This window comes from Mustelus asterias, chromosome 15 (genome assembly GCF_964213995.1).
Source record: "Mustelus asterias chromosome 15, sMusAst1.hap1.1, whole genome shotgun sequence".
Lineage (NCBI taxonomy): Eukaryota > Metazoa > Chordata > Chondrichthyes > Carcharhiniformes > Triakidae > Mustelus > Mustelus asterias.
The window spans coordinates 1,366,185-1,381,909 of NC_135815.1; the positions used below are offsets into that span (position 1 = coordinate 1,366,185).

Consider the following 15,725-nt stretch of genomic DNA (forward strand, 5'->3'; position numbering starts at 1 on the left):
ATCCATATAAACCACATCTACCGCTTTCCCTTCGTCAATGTGTTTAGTCACATTTTCGAAGAACTCCACCAGGCTCGTAAGGCACGATCTGCCTTTGACAAAGTCATGCTGAGTATTCTTGAGCATACTAAACCTCTCTAAATACTCATAAATCTTGTCCCTCAGGACCTTCTCCATCAGCTTACCAACCACTGAGGTTAGACTCACCGGTTGGTAATTTCCTGGGCTATCCCTATTCCCCTTCTTGAAAATAGGAACCACATCCGCAATCCTCCAATCCTCCGGCACCTCCCCAGTCACCATCGACGACGCAAAGATCATCGCCAGAGGCTCTGCAATCTCCTCCCTCGTTTTGCATAATTATCAGGTTCCTGCCAGTGTCCTGACCAGTCTGTCATGTGGGATCTTGTCAGATGCCTTACTGAAATTCATGTAGACAACACCCACCTCACTGCCCTCATCGGTCCTCCTTGTTACTGCCTCAAAAAAATTCTATTATGCTCGTAAGGTACGATCTTCCTCTAATAAAATCAGGATGACTATCCGTGATCAGTCTGGGCCTTATTCTGTCTGTCAGAATTATTTTCAATACTTTTTCCACCACTGATTGGCCTATAATTTTCTGGCCTATCACTCGCACCAATTTTAAATAATGGTACAACTTTTGAAGACCTTCAATCCTCTGATACCTCACCTGCATCTAGTGAGGATTGGAAAATGATCCTCAGAGCGTCCGCTATTTCCTCCCTGGTTTCCTTCAACAGCCTGAGATGCAATCTATCCGGTCCTGGTGATTTATCCACCTTCAAGATTGCCGGTTCCTCCAGTACTCCCTCTCTCACTATGCTTATTGTAACTCATATTTCACACTCCTCTCTTTAACTGGAATGTCTGAATCATCCCTCTCTTTAGTGATGACAGAGTCAATGTTCTCATTGAGAACTCTGTCCACATCTTCTGACTCAACCCATAAGTTACTCTCTACATCTCTGATAGGCTCCACCTTTTCCTTGATTATTCTCTCACTTTTAATATATTGGTAAAACAGTTTAGGATTTTCTGCCAATATTTTTCCATATCTTCTCTTGGTTTTCCTAATTTCTGTTTTTCCTTCACCCCTGTACTTTCGACACTCCTCTAGACTTTCTACAGTATTAAGTTTTTTGTGACTGTCATTAGCTTTCTTTTTTACTTTGCCTTATGCTGTGCGCTTCTGGATAACTGGGGGCTCTGGATTTGGCAATCCCTCCCGTTTTCTTTGTGGGGACATGTTTGCACTGTGCCTGTAGAATTCCTCCTTGGAATGCCTCCTCCTGCTTTGACACCATTTTTCTTCTAATAACCGTGTCCAGTCCACTCTCGCCAGCTCATCTTAGCTTTGACAAACGTGTCTGGCTCCAGTTTAGAATGTTTACTGTGTTCTATCTTTGTCCTGTTCCATAATGATGCTGAATCAAACGCTATTCTGGTGGTTATCTCTGAAATAGTCGCCCATTGCTCATTCATCCACTTGCCCAACTTCATTCCCTAAAACTAAATCTAGAATTGAACCCCCCTCTCACTCAGCTTGTGACATGTTGGCTGGAAAGGTTCTTGTGAAAGGTGTTCAGGAATGTTGTGCCCTCTGTGCCTTTCACACTGTTTGTTTCCCAATCGATATCAGAGTGTTTGAATTCCCCAATGATTACAGACCCATTGTTTTACACTCACAAATCTCTCGGCATATTTGCTCTTCTTTCCACTATTTGGGGGTCTGTAGTACAGTCCGAGCAGTGCGATTGCCCCTTTTTTATTTCTGAGCTCAACCCAGACAGCCTCATTTGGTGCTTCCTCCAGTAAATCATCCCACCAAACATTTGTCATTCTTTATCCAGTAATGCTGCACCCCTTCTCCCCACCATCCTGCCTGAATCCTCTATGATCAGGGTTTTCTGGCCCCTTGCGGTGGATTTTCTGGCAGTTGAGGTGGTTAGCATCTTTTGGTCCCACTGATGTCTATGAGGCCTGGATAGAGTGGACGTGGAGAGGATGTTTCCACTAGTAGGAAAAACTAGAACCAGAGGGCACAACCTCAGGCTAAAGGGACAATCCTTTAAAACAGAGATGAGGAGGAATTTCTTCAGCCAGAGAGTGGTGAATCTGTGGAACTCTTTGCCGCAGAAGGCTGTGGAGGCCGGGTCATTGAGTGTCTTTAAGACAGAGATAGATAGGTTCTTGATTAATAAGGGGATCAGGGGTTATGGAGAAGAGGCAGGAGAATGGGGATGAGAAAAAAAGTCAGCCAGGATTGAATGGTGGAGCAGACTCGATGGGCCGAGTGGCCTAATTCTGCTCCTCTGTCTTATGACCTTTTGAATTGGTTGCTGGCCGCGTCACCAGGGAAACCGTCGACCAATGGTGACCCACCCTCTCTACGGTATAACCCGCTGGTGGGGGAGTGGTGGTGGGGGGGGCGGCGAAAATCCCGCCCAATATCCAGGGATGTTGAGTTGCCATTTCTGGGGTCCTTTTAAACTAGGCTCCGAGTGATGATCTGTCTGTGCTGCCAGCCCATTGGCTTTAGTTACTCTGCTCCTTGCATTTACATATCTTTGAACATTGCTAAATTATTTTAAACTGTTTTTCTTTTCAGAGTCAATCTTTCTCCTGTTCCCCGCTCTGATTTGCCCTCAGGTTCCTGATCTTCCTGAGTGGTGGAGCAGGCTCGATGGGCAGAATGGCCTCCGTCTGCTCCTGTTTCTCACACTCTCACTGTTAACATATTGCAAAGTGTGGAGGAAGTCAGAGACACAGAGAGCAGCCTGTTAACTGGGAATAACAACATTCTTTATTTCATTTCAGAGTTTAATATAGGTTTAAATGTTACAGGGTAAGCAAGCACGAATCAATTGGAAGATATTTATCTGGCTGTAACTCCAAACTCTCCTCATAGATGCTGCCAGGCCGGCTGAGATTTTCCAGCATTTTCAGACTCATTGCTGGATTTCACCAATTCAACATTTCCAGACTTCTTCAAACCTCCAATAAGAGCAGAACTGGGGGAGAGCTGGTTCCTGATTGGACAGTGATTCCGGGGGGGGGGGGGGGGGGGGAGAGCTGGTCAGTGATTGGACAGAGATTCCGGGGGTGGAGAGAGCTGGTTGGTGATTGGACAGAGATTCCAGGGGTGGAGAAAGCTGGTTGGTGATTGGACAGAGATTTTGGGGGTGGAGAGAGCTGGTAGATGATTGGACAGAGATTCCAGGGATGGGGAGAGCTGGTTAGTGATTGGTCAGAGATTCCCGGGATGGGGAGAGCTGGTTAATGATTGGTCAGAGATTCCAGGGATGGGGAGAGCTGGTTAGTGATTGGTCAGAGATTCCGGGGATGGGGAGAGCTGGTTAGTGATTGGGCAGAGATTCCAGGGATGGAGAGAGCTGGTTAGTGATTGGAGTTGATTGAATGGCTCTTATATATTTTATGAGTATTGTTACTTTGCTTTGGTCTCTGATAGGCTCTAACGGTGGTTATATTATTGAACAGAGCATTAAACAAGACCTGATTGGAGGCTGTAATAAAAGCAAACCAAACATCAGGATGGACTTTAATCTTCCTATTGACTGGAGAAATGGAATTGGTGGAAGTATTTTGGAAGATGAGTTTGTAGAATGCTTTCCTGATCGATTCCTGGAGAAATACACTGGTGAACAGCTTGGATTATGCCATTTTAGACTTAGTATTGTGCAATAATTAGTAATCTCATCATTAAATCATCTGGATAGTAAGCTTAATCAGGGATTCAACTGTAGGATGTCATGCTCGAGTCCAAATTAGGAACTCAGAAAACCCAGGTGCATAGGTATGAGGGGAAAGTTGGCTCAGAGTTGGTCATTTAGGACTAAAACCAGGAGAAACTGCTTCCCTGGATGGGTTGTGAATGTTTGGAATTCTCTGCTCCAGAGGGTGTGGATGCTCCAGTGTTGAAGCTGTTTAAGTCTGGGATTGATACTGGAGCTAAGGTAGAAGATCAGCTGTGATTGGACTGAGTGCAGGACAGGCTCGAGGGGGCAAATAGTCGGCCCCTGTTGCTGTTTCTTTGTTTCACTTCCTGGATTCCCGAGCTCTGAGTTTTTCAATGGCTTCAGCGCTACTCTTTTCAAACCCTTTTTGATTCTCAGTGGCCTTGTTGTGTATCGCCTTTCTTGCTGCATTACATTTTTTCTGGATCTGATTAAACTTGTATTCCGGCGACCCCTGTCCAGCCAACAATGAGCCCATGTCGCTCAGCGGAACCTCAAGGTGTTTCTCGTAAATCTCCACATAGGTTTTTAACACGTCACCAATGATGCTGATGATGTTGACGGCCTGGGACACTTGGTTCTGATTGCTCGCTGCTATCCCTGGAACACCCTGTCTGTCTCCATCACCCACAGCATCAAAGCTTTCAAATACCTTCCCACACTCTCCAGTTATCAAGGGTATCATTTGAATGAAGTTGATCACTTCTGACCAGTTGGTTTTGATGCTCCCAAGTGCCAGCAGCCCTTTGGTCATCAGCTCGAGACTTGTACAGATTTTGCTCTCCTCTGTCTGATTACCCTTTATCTTTTCCAATAAAATCGCACCCTCTTTACTCAAGTTTTTCATCTCCTCAAACTTTTTGTCGTAATCACGGTTTGATTTCTCCAACTCATCTTGGACTTCCTGGATCTTCTCAGCTGCTCTTTCTTTCACCTTCTGGAGGATTTCACTGATTTCAGTGCTTTGTTCAGGGTCTTTGCTGATGAGTTTTGCCCCCAGGTTGAGCAGGGATTTTAGCCCTTCCAGCAGCTCCATTGTCAGCACTGCTGGGTTGGTCACTTTGGTCACAAGATCAACAATTTTTGGGATGAGTTGCTTCACTGCTTCCGCACAAAGCTCATCAATAAAAGCGCCGGAATTGATACTAGCCAATTCAGTGGAGATTTTCTCACGTTTTTGGGAAATCTGCTCCCAATCTTTGTATACATTTTCCTTCTCCACCTTCACTGACTCATACCTTTCTTTGTTTTCCTTCAAGGTTTTCCTTATTTCGTTCACTTCCTCCTGGCTGGAAGTCTGAGAAGCTTCACACATGTTCAGCAGCTTACTGACAAGGTCAGTCAGATCGGAGAGCCCTTTCACCACAGATTCTGCACTTTTTTGACACAGATCTGCCTCCTCCTTAGTCTTATCCAGCAGCTGACAGAAGTCTGTCTTCTGAACTGACCCTTCACTCATTTTCGTCAGGTTTTCAACAATGACCTCACCACAATCCTGGATTGTTCTCACATGGTTTATCTTTTCTCGGAACACATTTTCGGTTTTGTTGCAAACCTTCATCAACCAGCTGTACAATGATTGTGGGTTTTGGGATCCTTTGTTTGCGCTGCCTTGGTCTAGTTTAATGTCCTTTATTTTGGAAGCCTGGTAAACCAATCCACTTAAAATAGCGACAGATTCAATTGTTGGCAGCACAAGCTTCTCCCATTTAACCTGGGACTGCACCATCACATCAAAGCATTTTGAAATCTGCTGGTTGTTGGGGAGTTGGGTCTGGAACTGCTTTGCCGACATGCTGAAAGTCTCTGCAGTGGAAACAGAGCAGGAAAATCACTAAACATCCTCTTCTCCAAGGAGAATCCTAGTTTCTCCAAGCTAATCTTGCCATTAAATGCCCCCCATCCCGGGAATCATTCTGGTAAATCTCCTCTGCACCATTTCAAGGACCTTTCTAAGTATCCTGTCAAGAATTAAGCACAGTCATTTGATTGGGACCTGACCAGGGCTTTCGCAAGGTTCAGCAGAACTCCCCCAGCGTTACTCAATGTGTCTAATTACAAAGGCCTTTCCCTCTCATAGTAAATGCAGTTCTCTTCAGATTGATGCACCCAAACCCCCGGCTCCCATCTCCCTGCACACCCTTTGGAATGGTTCCATGAAGTCGATCTCATTTCCCATTCTGTCTTCTGCCAAATGCACTAGTTCACACTTTCCAGATTAAATTAAATCTTCCCATTTTGTAAGCTCTTCAGCTCCTGTGTGAGTTGGCTGGTCTCATCCTCACTCTTTCGCACATTTCCACACTTGGTAGCTTTCGAACAGTTTGAAATTATATTCTTCATTCCAATGTCTGAATCTCCAAAAAGCTGTGACCCTTAGGGAGCATCACTGTCCCCCAATAGAAAACCCCCACTGACCACACTTACTGGTTACTGCTCTTAAAAAACCTCCAGCCTCCATTTTATTACCAGCCTTTAATAGAACAAAGAACAGTACAGCACAGGAAACAGGCCCTTCGGCCCTCCAAGCCTGTGCCGCTCCTTGGTCCAACTAGACCAATCGTTTGTATCCCTCCATTCCCAGGCTGCTCATGTGACTATCCAGGTAAGTCTTAAACGATGTCAGCGTGCCTGCTTCCACCACCCTACTTGGCAGCGCATTCCAGGCCCCCACCACCCTCTGTGTAAAAAATGTCCCTCTGATATCTGAGTTATACTTCGCCCCTCTCACCTTGAGCCCGTGACCTCTCATGATCGTCACCTCCGTCCTGGGAAAAAGCTTCCCACTGTTCACCCTATCTATACCCTTCATAATCTTGTACACCTCTATTAGATCTCCCCTCATTCTCCGTCTTTCCAAGGAGAACAACCCCAGTCTACCCAATCTCTCCTCATAGCTAAGACCCTCCATACCAGGCAACATCCTGGTAAACCTTCTCTGCACTCTCTCTAACGCCTCCACGTCCTTCTGGTAGTGCGGCGACCAGAACTGGACGCAGTTCTCCAAATGTGGCCTAACCAGCGTTCTATACAGCTGCATCATCAGACTCCAGCTTTTATACTCTATACCCCATCCTATAAAGGCAAGCATACCATATGCCTTCTTCACCACCTTCTCCACCTGTGTTGCCACCTTCAAGGATTTGTGGACTTGCACACCTAGGTCCCTCTGTGTTTCTATACTCCTGATGACTCTGCCATTTATTGTATAACTCCTCCCTACATTACTTCTTCCAAAATGCATCACTTCGCATTTATCCGGATTAAACTCCATCTGCCATTTCTCCGCCCAATTTTCCAGCCTATCTATATCCTGCTGTATTGCCCGACAATGCTCTTCGCTATCCGCAAGTCCAGCCATCTTCGTGTCATCCGCAAACTTGCTGATTACACCAGTTACAGCTTCTTCCAAATCATTTATATATATCACAAATAGCAGAGGTCCCAGTACAGAGCCCTGCGGAACACCACTGGTCACAGACCTCCAGCCGGAAAAAGACCCTTCGACCATTACCCTCTGTCTCCTATGGCCAAGCCAGTTCTCCACCCATCTAGCCACTTCTCCTTGTATCCCATGAGCCTTAACCTTCTTAACCAACCTGCCATGTGGGACTTTGTCAAATGCCTTACTGAAATCCATATAGACGACATCCACGGCCCTTCCTTCATCAACCGTTTTTGTCACTTCCTCAAAAAACTCCACCAAATTTGTAAGGCACGACCTCCCTCTTACAAAACCATGCTGTCTGTCACTAATGAGATTGTTCCGTTCTAAATGCACATACATCCTGTCTTTAAGAATCCTCTCCAAGAACTTCCCTACCACGGACGTCAAGCTCACCGGCCTATAATTTCCTGGGTTATCCCTGATACACTTCTTAAATAACGGGACCACATTCGCTATCCTCCAATCCTCAGGGAAATCGTTCTGAATATGAACAACACCCACCACATTCCCTTCATCAACCTCTCCCCAACCCCCACCCTCTCCCCAACCCCCTCCCTCCCCAGTCCCCACCCCCACACCCTCTCCCCAACCTCCACCCTGTCCCCAACCCCCACCCTCTCCCCACCCCCCCACCCTCTCCCCACCCCCGACCCTGTCCCCACCCCCGACCCTGTCCCTCTCCCCATCCCCCCACCCTCTCCCCACCCCCTGACCCTCTCCCCACCCCCCCACCCTCTCCCCACCCCCCCACCCTCTCCCCACCCCCCCACCCTCTCCCCACCCCCGACCCTCTCCCCACCCCCGACCCTCTCCCCATCCCCCCACCCTCTCCCCACCCCCTCACCCTCTCCCCACCCCCTCACCCTCTCCCCACCCCCTCACCCTCTCCCCACCCCCCACCCTGTCCCCAACCCCCACCCTCTCCCCACCCCCCCACCCTCTCCCCACCCCCTCACCCTCTCCCCACCCCCCACCCTCTCCCCACCCCCCACCCTGTCCCCACCCCTCACCCTCTCCCCATCCCCCCACCCTCTCCCCACTCCCTCACCCTGTCCCCACCCCCTCACCCTCTCCCCACCCACTCCCCGTCACTCCCACCCTCTCGCCACCCTCTCCCCACCCCCTCACCTTCTTCCCACCCTCTCCCCATCCCCTCACCCTCTCCCCACTCTCTCTCCACCCCCTTCCCGTCACTCCCATCCTCTCCCCACCCTCTCCCCAACCCCCACCTTCTCCACACCCTCTCCCCAATCCCTCACCCTCTCCCCAATCCCTCACCCTTTCTCCAATCCCTCACCCTCTCCCCAATCCCTCACCCTCTCCCCAATCCCTCCCCACCTCCTCCCCCCGCCAGATCCTCCCTGCCGGCTGTCACTGAGGCTGCCTGGAATGTGAGGGTGGCATTGGGGTGACTTGACACAGAGAGCAACAATGGGATTGGAAAAAGCAGACACCTGAGTTCCACCAAGTTCAGACTGTGTGGAACAAGCAGCAGAAAGTAACAATCTCACTGCCCCCTGGCACTGACTGGATCAATCACACAACCTCACTGTTTATAAAGAGTAAAGCAGCAAAATGAGGCGTGACCCAGACATCTGCCCCGGCCACAAACCTACCCGGAATAAATCTGTAAATAATACTTTCTCTCAAACAATAGAAGGAAATGGGCCAAACACAGGCAATTGGGACGAGCTTAGTGTTAAAAAAAAGGGCAGCATGGACAAGTTGGGCCGAAGGGCCGGTTTCCAAGCTGTGAATCTCTGAGTCTATGACTCGGACTTTCGCTGTGTTGGTTCGACACGGATCTGCCACTCACTTTTCTAGTTCCAATTGCCCCTCTGTCAATGCAGAAACTTACAAACTCCAGTTCAAAGCCGCTCTGACTCTCGCAGACAATCCTAAATCCACGCAGGAAAGGCGCTGCGAGGGAACCGACACAATCTTTGCCTCTGAACTCTGATGAACACGGCCCAGTCACTGTCTCACATACAATTTGCAGTTCCTGTCCAGGATTCCCTGACTTTACTGATCCTTGTCAACACGGGAGGAATTCAAATCCTGGTGCGGATTTCTCTGGGAAACCATGGAGCGGGAGTCATGGAGCAGTGTTTGGTGTTGCTGCTCACTCTGGGAGTTGGGCTGACCTGCCTCTGATTAGGAGATGAGCCAGTGGAACTCTCCGAATAAGTTCCAGTGTCTCCTGATCTCCATGTTCCAGTGATATCCAAGACCTTTCACTGGAAAATAAGGACAGGACATGAAAGGGGAGCTAAGAGTCCAGTCCAAGGAACAAACTTAATCAGCAAGGTGATCACAGGCTTTAACTCTGAAATACTGGGCTGAATTTGCACAGAAAAATACTCAGGGCACAATTTTCTGGCCAATCACAGCAGTGGCATAGATAGGGTGAACGGTGGGAAGCTTTTCCCCAGGTCGGTGGTGACGTTCACGAAGGGTCATAGGTTCAAGGTGAAGGGGGGGGAGGTTTAACACAGATATCAGAAGGACATATTTTACACAGAGGGTGGTGGGGGCCTGGAATGCGCTGCCAGGCAAGGTGGTGGAGGCGGACACACTGGGAACGTTTAAGACTTATCTAGACAGCCACATGAACGGAGTGGGAATGGAGGGATACAAAAGAATGGTCTAGTTTGGACCAGGGAGTGGCACGGGCTTGGAGGGCCGAAGGGCCTGTTCCTGTGCTGTATTGTTCTTTGTTCTTTGTGATTCTCCAGTCCCGTTGAAGTGAATGGAGATTAGGCTGAGTGCCAAATTCTCCATTCTCGCTGGCAGCAGCGGCAGGGCGTGAACAGCTCGGAGTCATAACGGCGAGAATACCGGAGTGATCCCCGCCAGTCTCCCAGCCGTGCTCCACATCACAATCCGCACACACTCACTCCCTTATTTGAAGTTTTAGGAGTTCCACATCGACATCGGGGGCGGGGGGGGGGAGGGGGGGGGGTGGCCGGTAAACACGCCCAGGGTCAGAGCGGTCGGGGGCTGCTCTGCAAGGACATCCCAATCTCACAATGCACCAGACTTTGGGTCTCAAGCTGACCGCAATCCCACCCAGGCCCTATCCCCATAACCCCATAGATTTACCCTAGCCAGTCCCCCTGACACTAAGGGGCAATTTAGCATGGCCAATCCACCTCATAGAAATCATAGAAACCCTACAGTGCAGAAGGAGGCCATTCGGCCCATCGAGTCTGCACCGACCACAATCCCACCCAGGCCCTACCCCCCACATATTTACCCGCTAATCCCTCTAACCTACGCATCTCAGGGGCAATTTTAACCTGGCCAATCAACCTAACCCGCACATCTTTCAGACTGTGGGAGGAAACCGGAGCACCCGGAAGAAACCCACGCAGACACGTGGAGAACGTGCAGACTCCACACAGACAGTGACCCGAGGCGGGAATCGAACCCAGGACCCTGGAGCTGTGAAGCAGCAGTGCTAACCACTGTGCTACCGTGCCGCCCCTCATATGCCCCGATCATGACCCCCCTCTGCATAGCCCCCATGTCATGCCCCTCCACTCAGGTCTCACTCCCTTGACACTGCCCTGGCACACTGGTGACCAACTGGCACTATCATCGCAGTCTTACACTGGCACAGATCCGATATGTTTCAATAAGATCACCTCTCATTCTTCTCAATTCCAATTGGAGTCCCAACCTGTTTAACCTTTCCTCATCAGACAATCCCTCCAGACCAGGGATCATCCCAGTGAACCCTCTCTGAATGGCCTCCAATGAAATAATATCTTTCCTTTAACAAGGAGATCAAAACTGCTCACAGTGCTCCAGCTGTAGTCTCACGGGTACCTTGTACAGTTGCAGCAAGACTTCCCCACTCTTACACTCCAACCCCCATGAAATAAGGGCCAACATTCCATTACCCTTCCTGATAACCTGCTGTACCTGTGTGCTAACTTTCTGTGTTTCATGCACTGATACCCCCCCCGCGCCCCCCCCCCGCACACCCGCCCCCCCCCCCCCCCCCCACCAAGTCCCTTTGTGTTGCAGCTTTCTGCAGTTTTTCTCCATTTAAATAATACTCTGTTATTTTGTTCTCTCTTACACATAAGAACATAAGAACATAAGAAATAGGAGCAGGAGTAGGCCATCTAGCCCCTCGAGCCTGCCCCGCCATTCAATAAGATCATGGCTGATCTGACGTGGATCAGTACCACTTACCCGCCTGATCCCCATAACCCTTAATTCCCTTACCGCTCAGGAATCCGTCCATCCGTGCTTTAAACATATTCAGCGAGGTAGCCTCCACCACCTCAGTGGGCAGAGAATTCCAGAGATTCACCACCCTCTGGGAGAAGAAGTTCCTCCTCAACTCTGTCTTAAACCGACCCCCCTTTATTTTGAGGCTGTGTCCTCTAGTTTTAACTTCCAACAACTCCACATTTTCCCTCATTATCCTCCATTTGCTGACTTTTTGTCCATTTACTGAATAATCAAAATCTCTGTAAACTGTTTGTATCCCTCTCACAACTTGTCTTTCCGCCTATTTTTGTGTCGTCTGCAAATTTGGCTGCAGTACATTCGCTTCCTTCCTCCAAGTCATTAATATATATTATAACCAATCGCGGGTCCCCAGCACTGATCCCTGTGGAACCCATTGGTTACAGATCACCAACCTGAAAGAGAACCCCTTATCCTCACTCACTGCTTCCTGCAGGGCTCTGTATTGGGACCTCTGCTGTTTGTGATTTATATAAATGATCTGGAAGAAGGAGTAACTGGGGTGATCAGTAAGTTTGCGGACGACACAAAACTGGCAGGACTTGCAGATAGTGAGGAACATTGTCAGAGGCTACAGAAGGATATAGATAGGCTGGAAATTTGGGCAAGGAAATGGCAGATGGAGTTCAATCCTGATAAATGCGAAGTGATGCATTTTGGTGGGAATAATGTAGGGAGGAGCTACACGATAAATGGAAGAACCATAAAGGGTGTAGAGACGCAGAGGGACCTGGGAGTGCAAGTCCACAGATCTTTGAAGGTGACGTCACAGGTGGAGAAGGTGGTGAAGAAGGCATATGGCATGCTTGCCTTCATAGGACGGGGCATAGAGTATAAAAGTTGGGGTCTGATGTTGCAGATGTATAGAACGTTGGTTCGGCCGCATTTGGAATACTGCGTCCAGTTCTGGTCGCCACACTACCAGAAGGACGTGGAGGCTTTGGAGAGAGTACAGAGGAGGTTTACCAGGATGTTGCCTGGTATGGAGGGGCTTGGTTATGAGGAGAGATTGGGGAAACTGGGGTTGTTCTCCTTGGAAAGACGGAGGATGAGGGGAGACTTAATAGAGGTGTATAAAATTATGAAAGGCATAGATAGGGTGAACGGTGGGAAGCTTTTCCCCGGGTCGGTGGTGACGTTCACGAGGGGTCATAGGTTCAAGGTGAAGGGGGTGAGGTTTAACACAGATATCAGAAGGACATATTTCACACAGAGGGTCGTGGGGGCCTGGAATGTGTTGCCGGGCAAGGTGGTGGAGGCGGACACACTGGGAACGTTTAAGACTTATCTAGACAGCTATATGAACGGAGTGGGAATGGAGGGATACAAAAGAGTGGTCTAGTTTGGACCAGGGAGCGGCGCGGGCTAATTGTTCCTGGTTTCTCGTTTCAAGGCTTCATTCTATGATCATCTTGCTGGTGCCAGTACAGAGTGAGACTGCGGATAGTTGGGAACCTGTCTCGGGGGCAGGGAATTCATATGGTGTTCGTGGAAGTGGAAATGACTAGGGTTGGGAAGCATTTTCCGATCGGGGCCATTGTGATCTCCTGGACTCGTTTCGATCGCCTTAGGGGGTCGGAGAGGAATTTTCCAGATTTTTTTTCCCCATATTGGCCCTGGGGTTTTTCACTCTGGGTTTTCGCCTCTCCCTGGAGATCACATGGTCTGGAATGGGGGGGTGGGGGTAAGTTAATAGGTTGTAATGAACAAAGCATCGTAGCTGTGAGGGACAGCTCGGTGGATAGGATATTGGTATGTAGATAGGCTGGAAAATTGGGCGGGGATCCTGGATTCAGGATTCAATCCTGGACCGGGGAGCGGCGCGGGCTTGGAGGGCCGAAGGGCCTGTTCCTGTGCTGTATTGTTCTTTGTTCTTTGTTCTTTGTTCTTTGTTTGTTCATTAGCCAGTTCTCTATCCGTGCCAATACACCACCTCCAACACCATGACTCTGATCTTATGAATTAACCTCTTGTGAGGGACCTTGTCAAACACCTTCTGGAAAATCAACTCTGGTTGAGGCTTCCTTGAAAAACTTGATTAAATTCGACACAATTTCCCTTCACGGAGCCTTGCTGCCTCTGCTTGATTGGTTAATGATTTTCCAAACTGCTACTTCATTACTAATTGATTCCAATGTTTTTCCAACAATAGATATTAGGCTAATCAACCTATAGTTACCCGCTTTATACCTCCCTCCCTTTCTGAATGGGGCTGTCACATTGGCAGTTTTCCAATCCTCTGGTGGTTCTCAAGAGTCCAAGGATTTTTGGAAAATTACAACCAATGCACCCACCATCTCTGTGGCTGCTTAGTCATTGAGCATAGGGGTTTACAGCATGGAAACAAGCCCTTCAGCCCAACTTGTCCATGCTGCCCTTTTTTTAAACCCCTAAGCTAATCCCAATTGCCCGTGTTTGGCCCATATCCCTCTACACCCATCGTACTCATGTAACTGTCTAAACGCTTTTTAAAAGACAAAATTGTACCCGCCTCTACTAGTACCTCTGGCAGCTTGTTCCAGACACTCACCATCCTCTGTGTGAAAAAATTGCCCCTCTGGACCCTTTTGTGTCTCTCCCCTCTCACCTTAAACCTATGCCCTCTAGTTTTAGGTTCCCCTACCTTTGGGAAAAGATATTGACTATCTAGCTGATCTGTGTCCTCATTATTTTATAGACCTCTATAAGATCACCCCTCAGCCTTCTACACTCCAGAGAAAAAAGTCCCAGTCTATCCAGCCTCTCCTTATAACTCAAACCATCAAGTCCTGGTAGCATCCTAGTAAATCTTTTCTGCACTCTTTCTAGTTTAATAATATCCTTTGTATAATAGAATTATTTTAGAATCCTAGGATGCAAGCCATCAGGGCCAGGGGACTTATCTGCCTTTAACCCCATTAGCTTGTCTAATACTACTACGCTACTGATAGAGATGGTATTTAATTCTTCCCCCCGTATTCTTTAGTATTAATGGAATATTCAAAGTATTTTCCACCATAAAAACTGATGCAAACTATCCGTTTAACTCCTCTGCCATTTCCTTGTTCCCCATAACTCTCTCCCCAGATTCATTTTCTAAGGTGCCGATGTTCACTTTAATCTCTCTCTTCCTTTGTATATATTTAAAGAAGCTCTTATTGTCAGTTTTTATATTCCTCGCTAGTTTCCCTCGCCGTTTATTTTCTCTCCCTTTATTATTTTTCTTGTCCTCCTTTGCTGGATTCTGAATTCATTCCAGGACTATTCGGGACTATCACTGATTTGAGCCTCCTTATATGCTTTTTGTTTCAACTTCATACTCTCTTTAGCTCCCTTGGAAAGCCATGGTTGGTTTATCCCTCTCTTACAATCTTTCCTCTTTACTGGGATATATTTTTGTTGTGAGTCATGATTTACCTCCTGAAACGCCTGCCACTGCTTGCTTCCTGTCTCTCCTGCTCATCTATCTGCCCAGCCCCCTTTAGCAAACTCATAGTAACATAGAAACATAGAAACTAGAAGCAGGAGGAGGCCATTCGGCCCTTCGAGCCTGCTCGACCATTCGTTTTGATCATGGCTGATCATCAAATTCAATATCCTGATCCCCCCTTCCCCCCCATATCCCTTGACCCCTTTAGCCCCAAGAGTTATATCTAATTTCTTCTTGAAGCCTTTTGGCCTCAACTACATTCTGTGGGAGTGAATTCCACACATTCACCACCGTCTGGGTGAAGAAATTTCTCAGTTTACCCCTTATCCTCAAACTATGACCCCTAGTTCTGGACCCCCCCACCATTGGGAACATTCTTTCTGAATCTACCCTGTCTAACCCTGTTAAAATTTTATAAGTCTCGATGAGATGCCCTCTCACTCTTCTAAACTCCAGTGAATATAATTCCGAACCAATTTAGTCTCTCCTCAGATGACAGACCTGCCATCCCAGACTCAGCCTGGTAAACCTTTGCTGTACTCCCTCAATAGCGGCACGGTAGCACAGTGGTTAGCACTGCTGCTTCACAGCTCCAGGGTCCCGGGTTCGATTCCCGGCTCGGGTCACTGTCTGTGTGGAGTTTGCACATTCTCCTCGTGTCTGCGTGGGTTTTCTCCGGGTGCTCCGGTTTCCTCCCACAGTCCAAAGATGTGCAGGTTAGGTTGATTGGCCATGCTAAAATTGCCCCTTAGTGTCCTGGGATGTGTAGGTTAGAGGGATTAGTGGGTAAATATGTGGGGGTAGGGCCTGGGTGGGATTGTGGTCG

The 15,725-nt window shown here is 48.3% G+C and overlaps 1 protein-coding gene across 1 annotated transcript; it reads right to left on the reverse strand.

Moving 5' to 3' along the window:
- Positions 1-2,809: 2,809 nt before the first annotated feature.
- LOC144504253 (uncharacterized) lies at positions 2,810-9,421 on the reverse strand. The gene is made up of 2 exons (XM_078229339.1): positions 9,086-9,421; positions 2,810-5,585 (listed from the first exon to the last, which is right to left on the reverse strand). The coding sequence occupies exon 2, from the start codon at positions 5,572-5,574 to the stop codon at positions 4,081-4,083; it is 1,494 nt and encodes a 497-aa protein (XP_078085465.1). The 5' UTR covers positions 5,575-5,585; positions 9,086-9,421; the 3' UTR covers positions 2,810-4,080.
- Positions 9,422-15,725: the final 6,304 nt, after the last annotated feature.

Excerpts from the sequence above, each read along its gene's own strand:
- LOC144504253 (XM_078229339.1), bottom strand. The coding sequence starts at position 5,574 with ATGTCGGCAAAGCAGTTCCAGACCCAACTCCCCAACAACCAGCAGATT.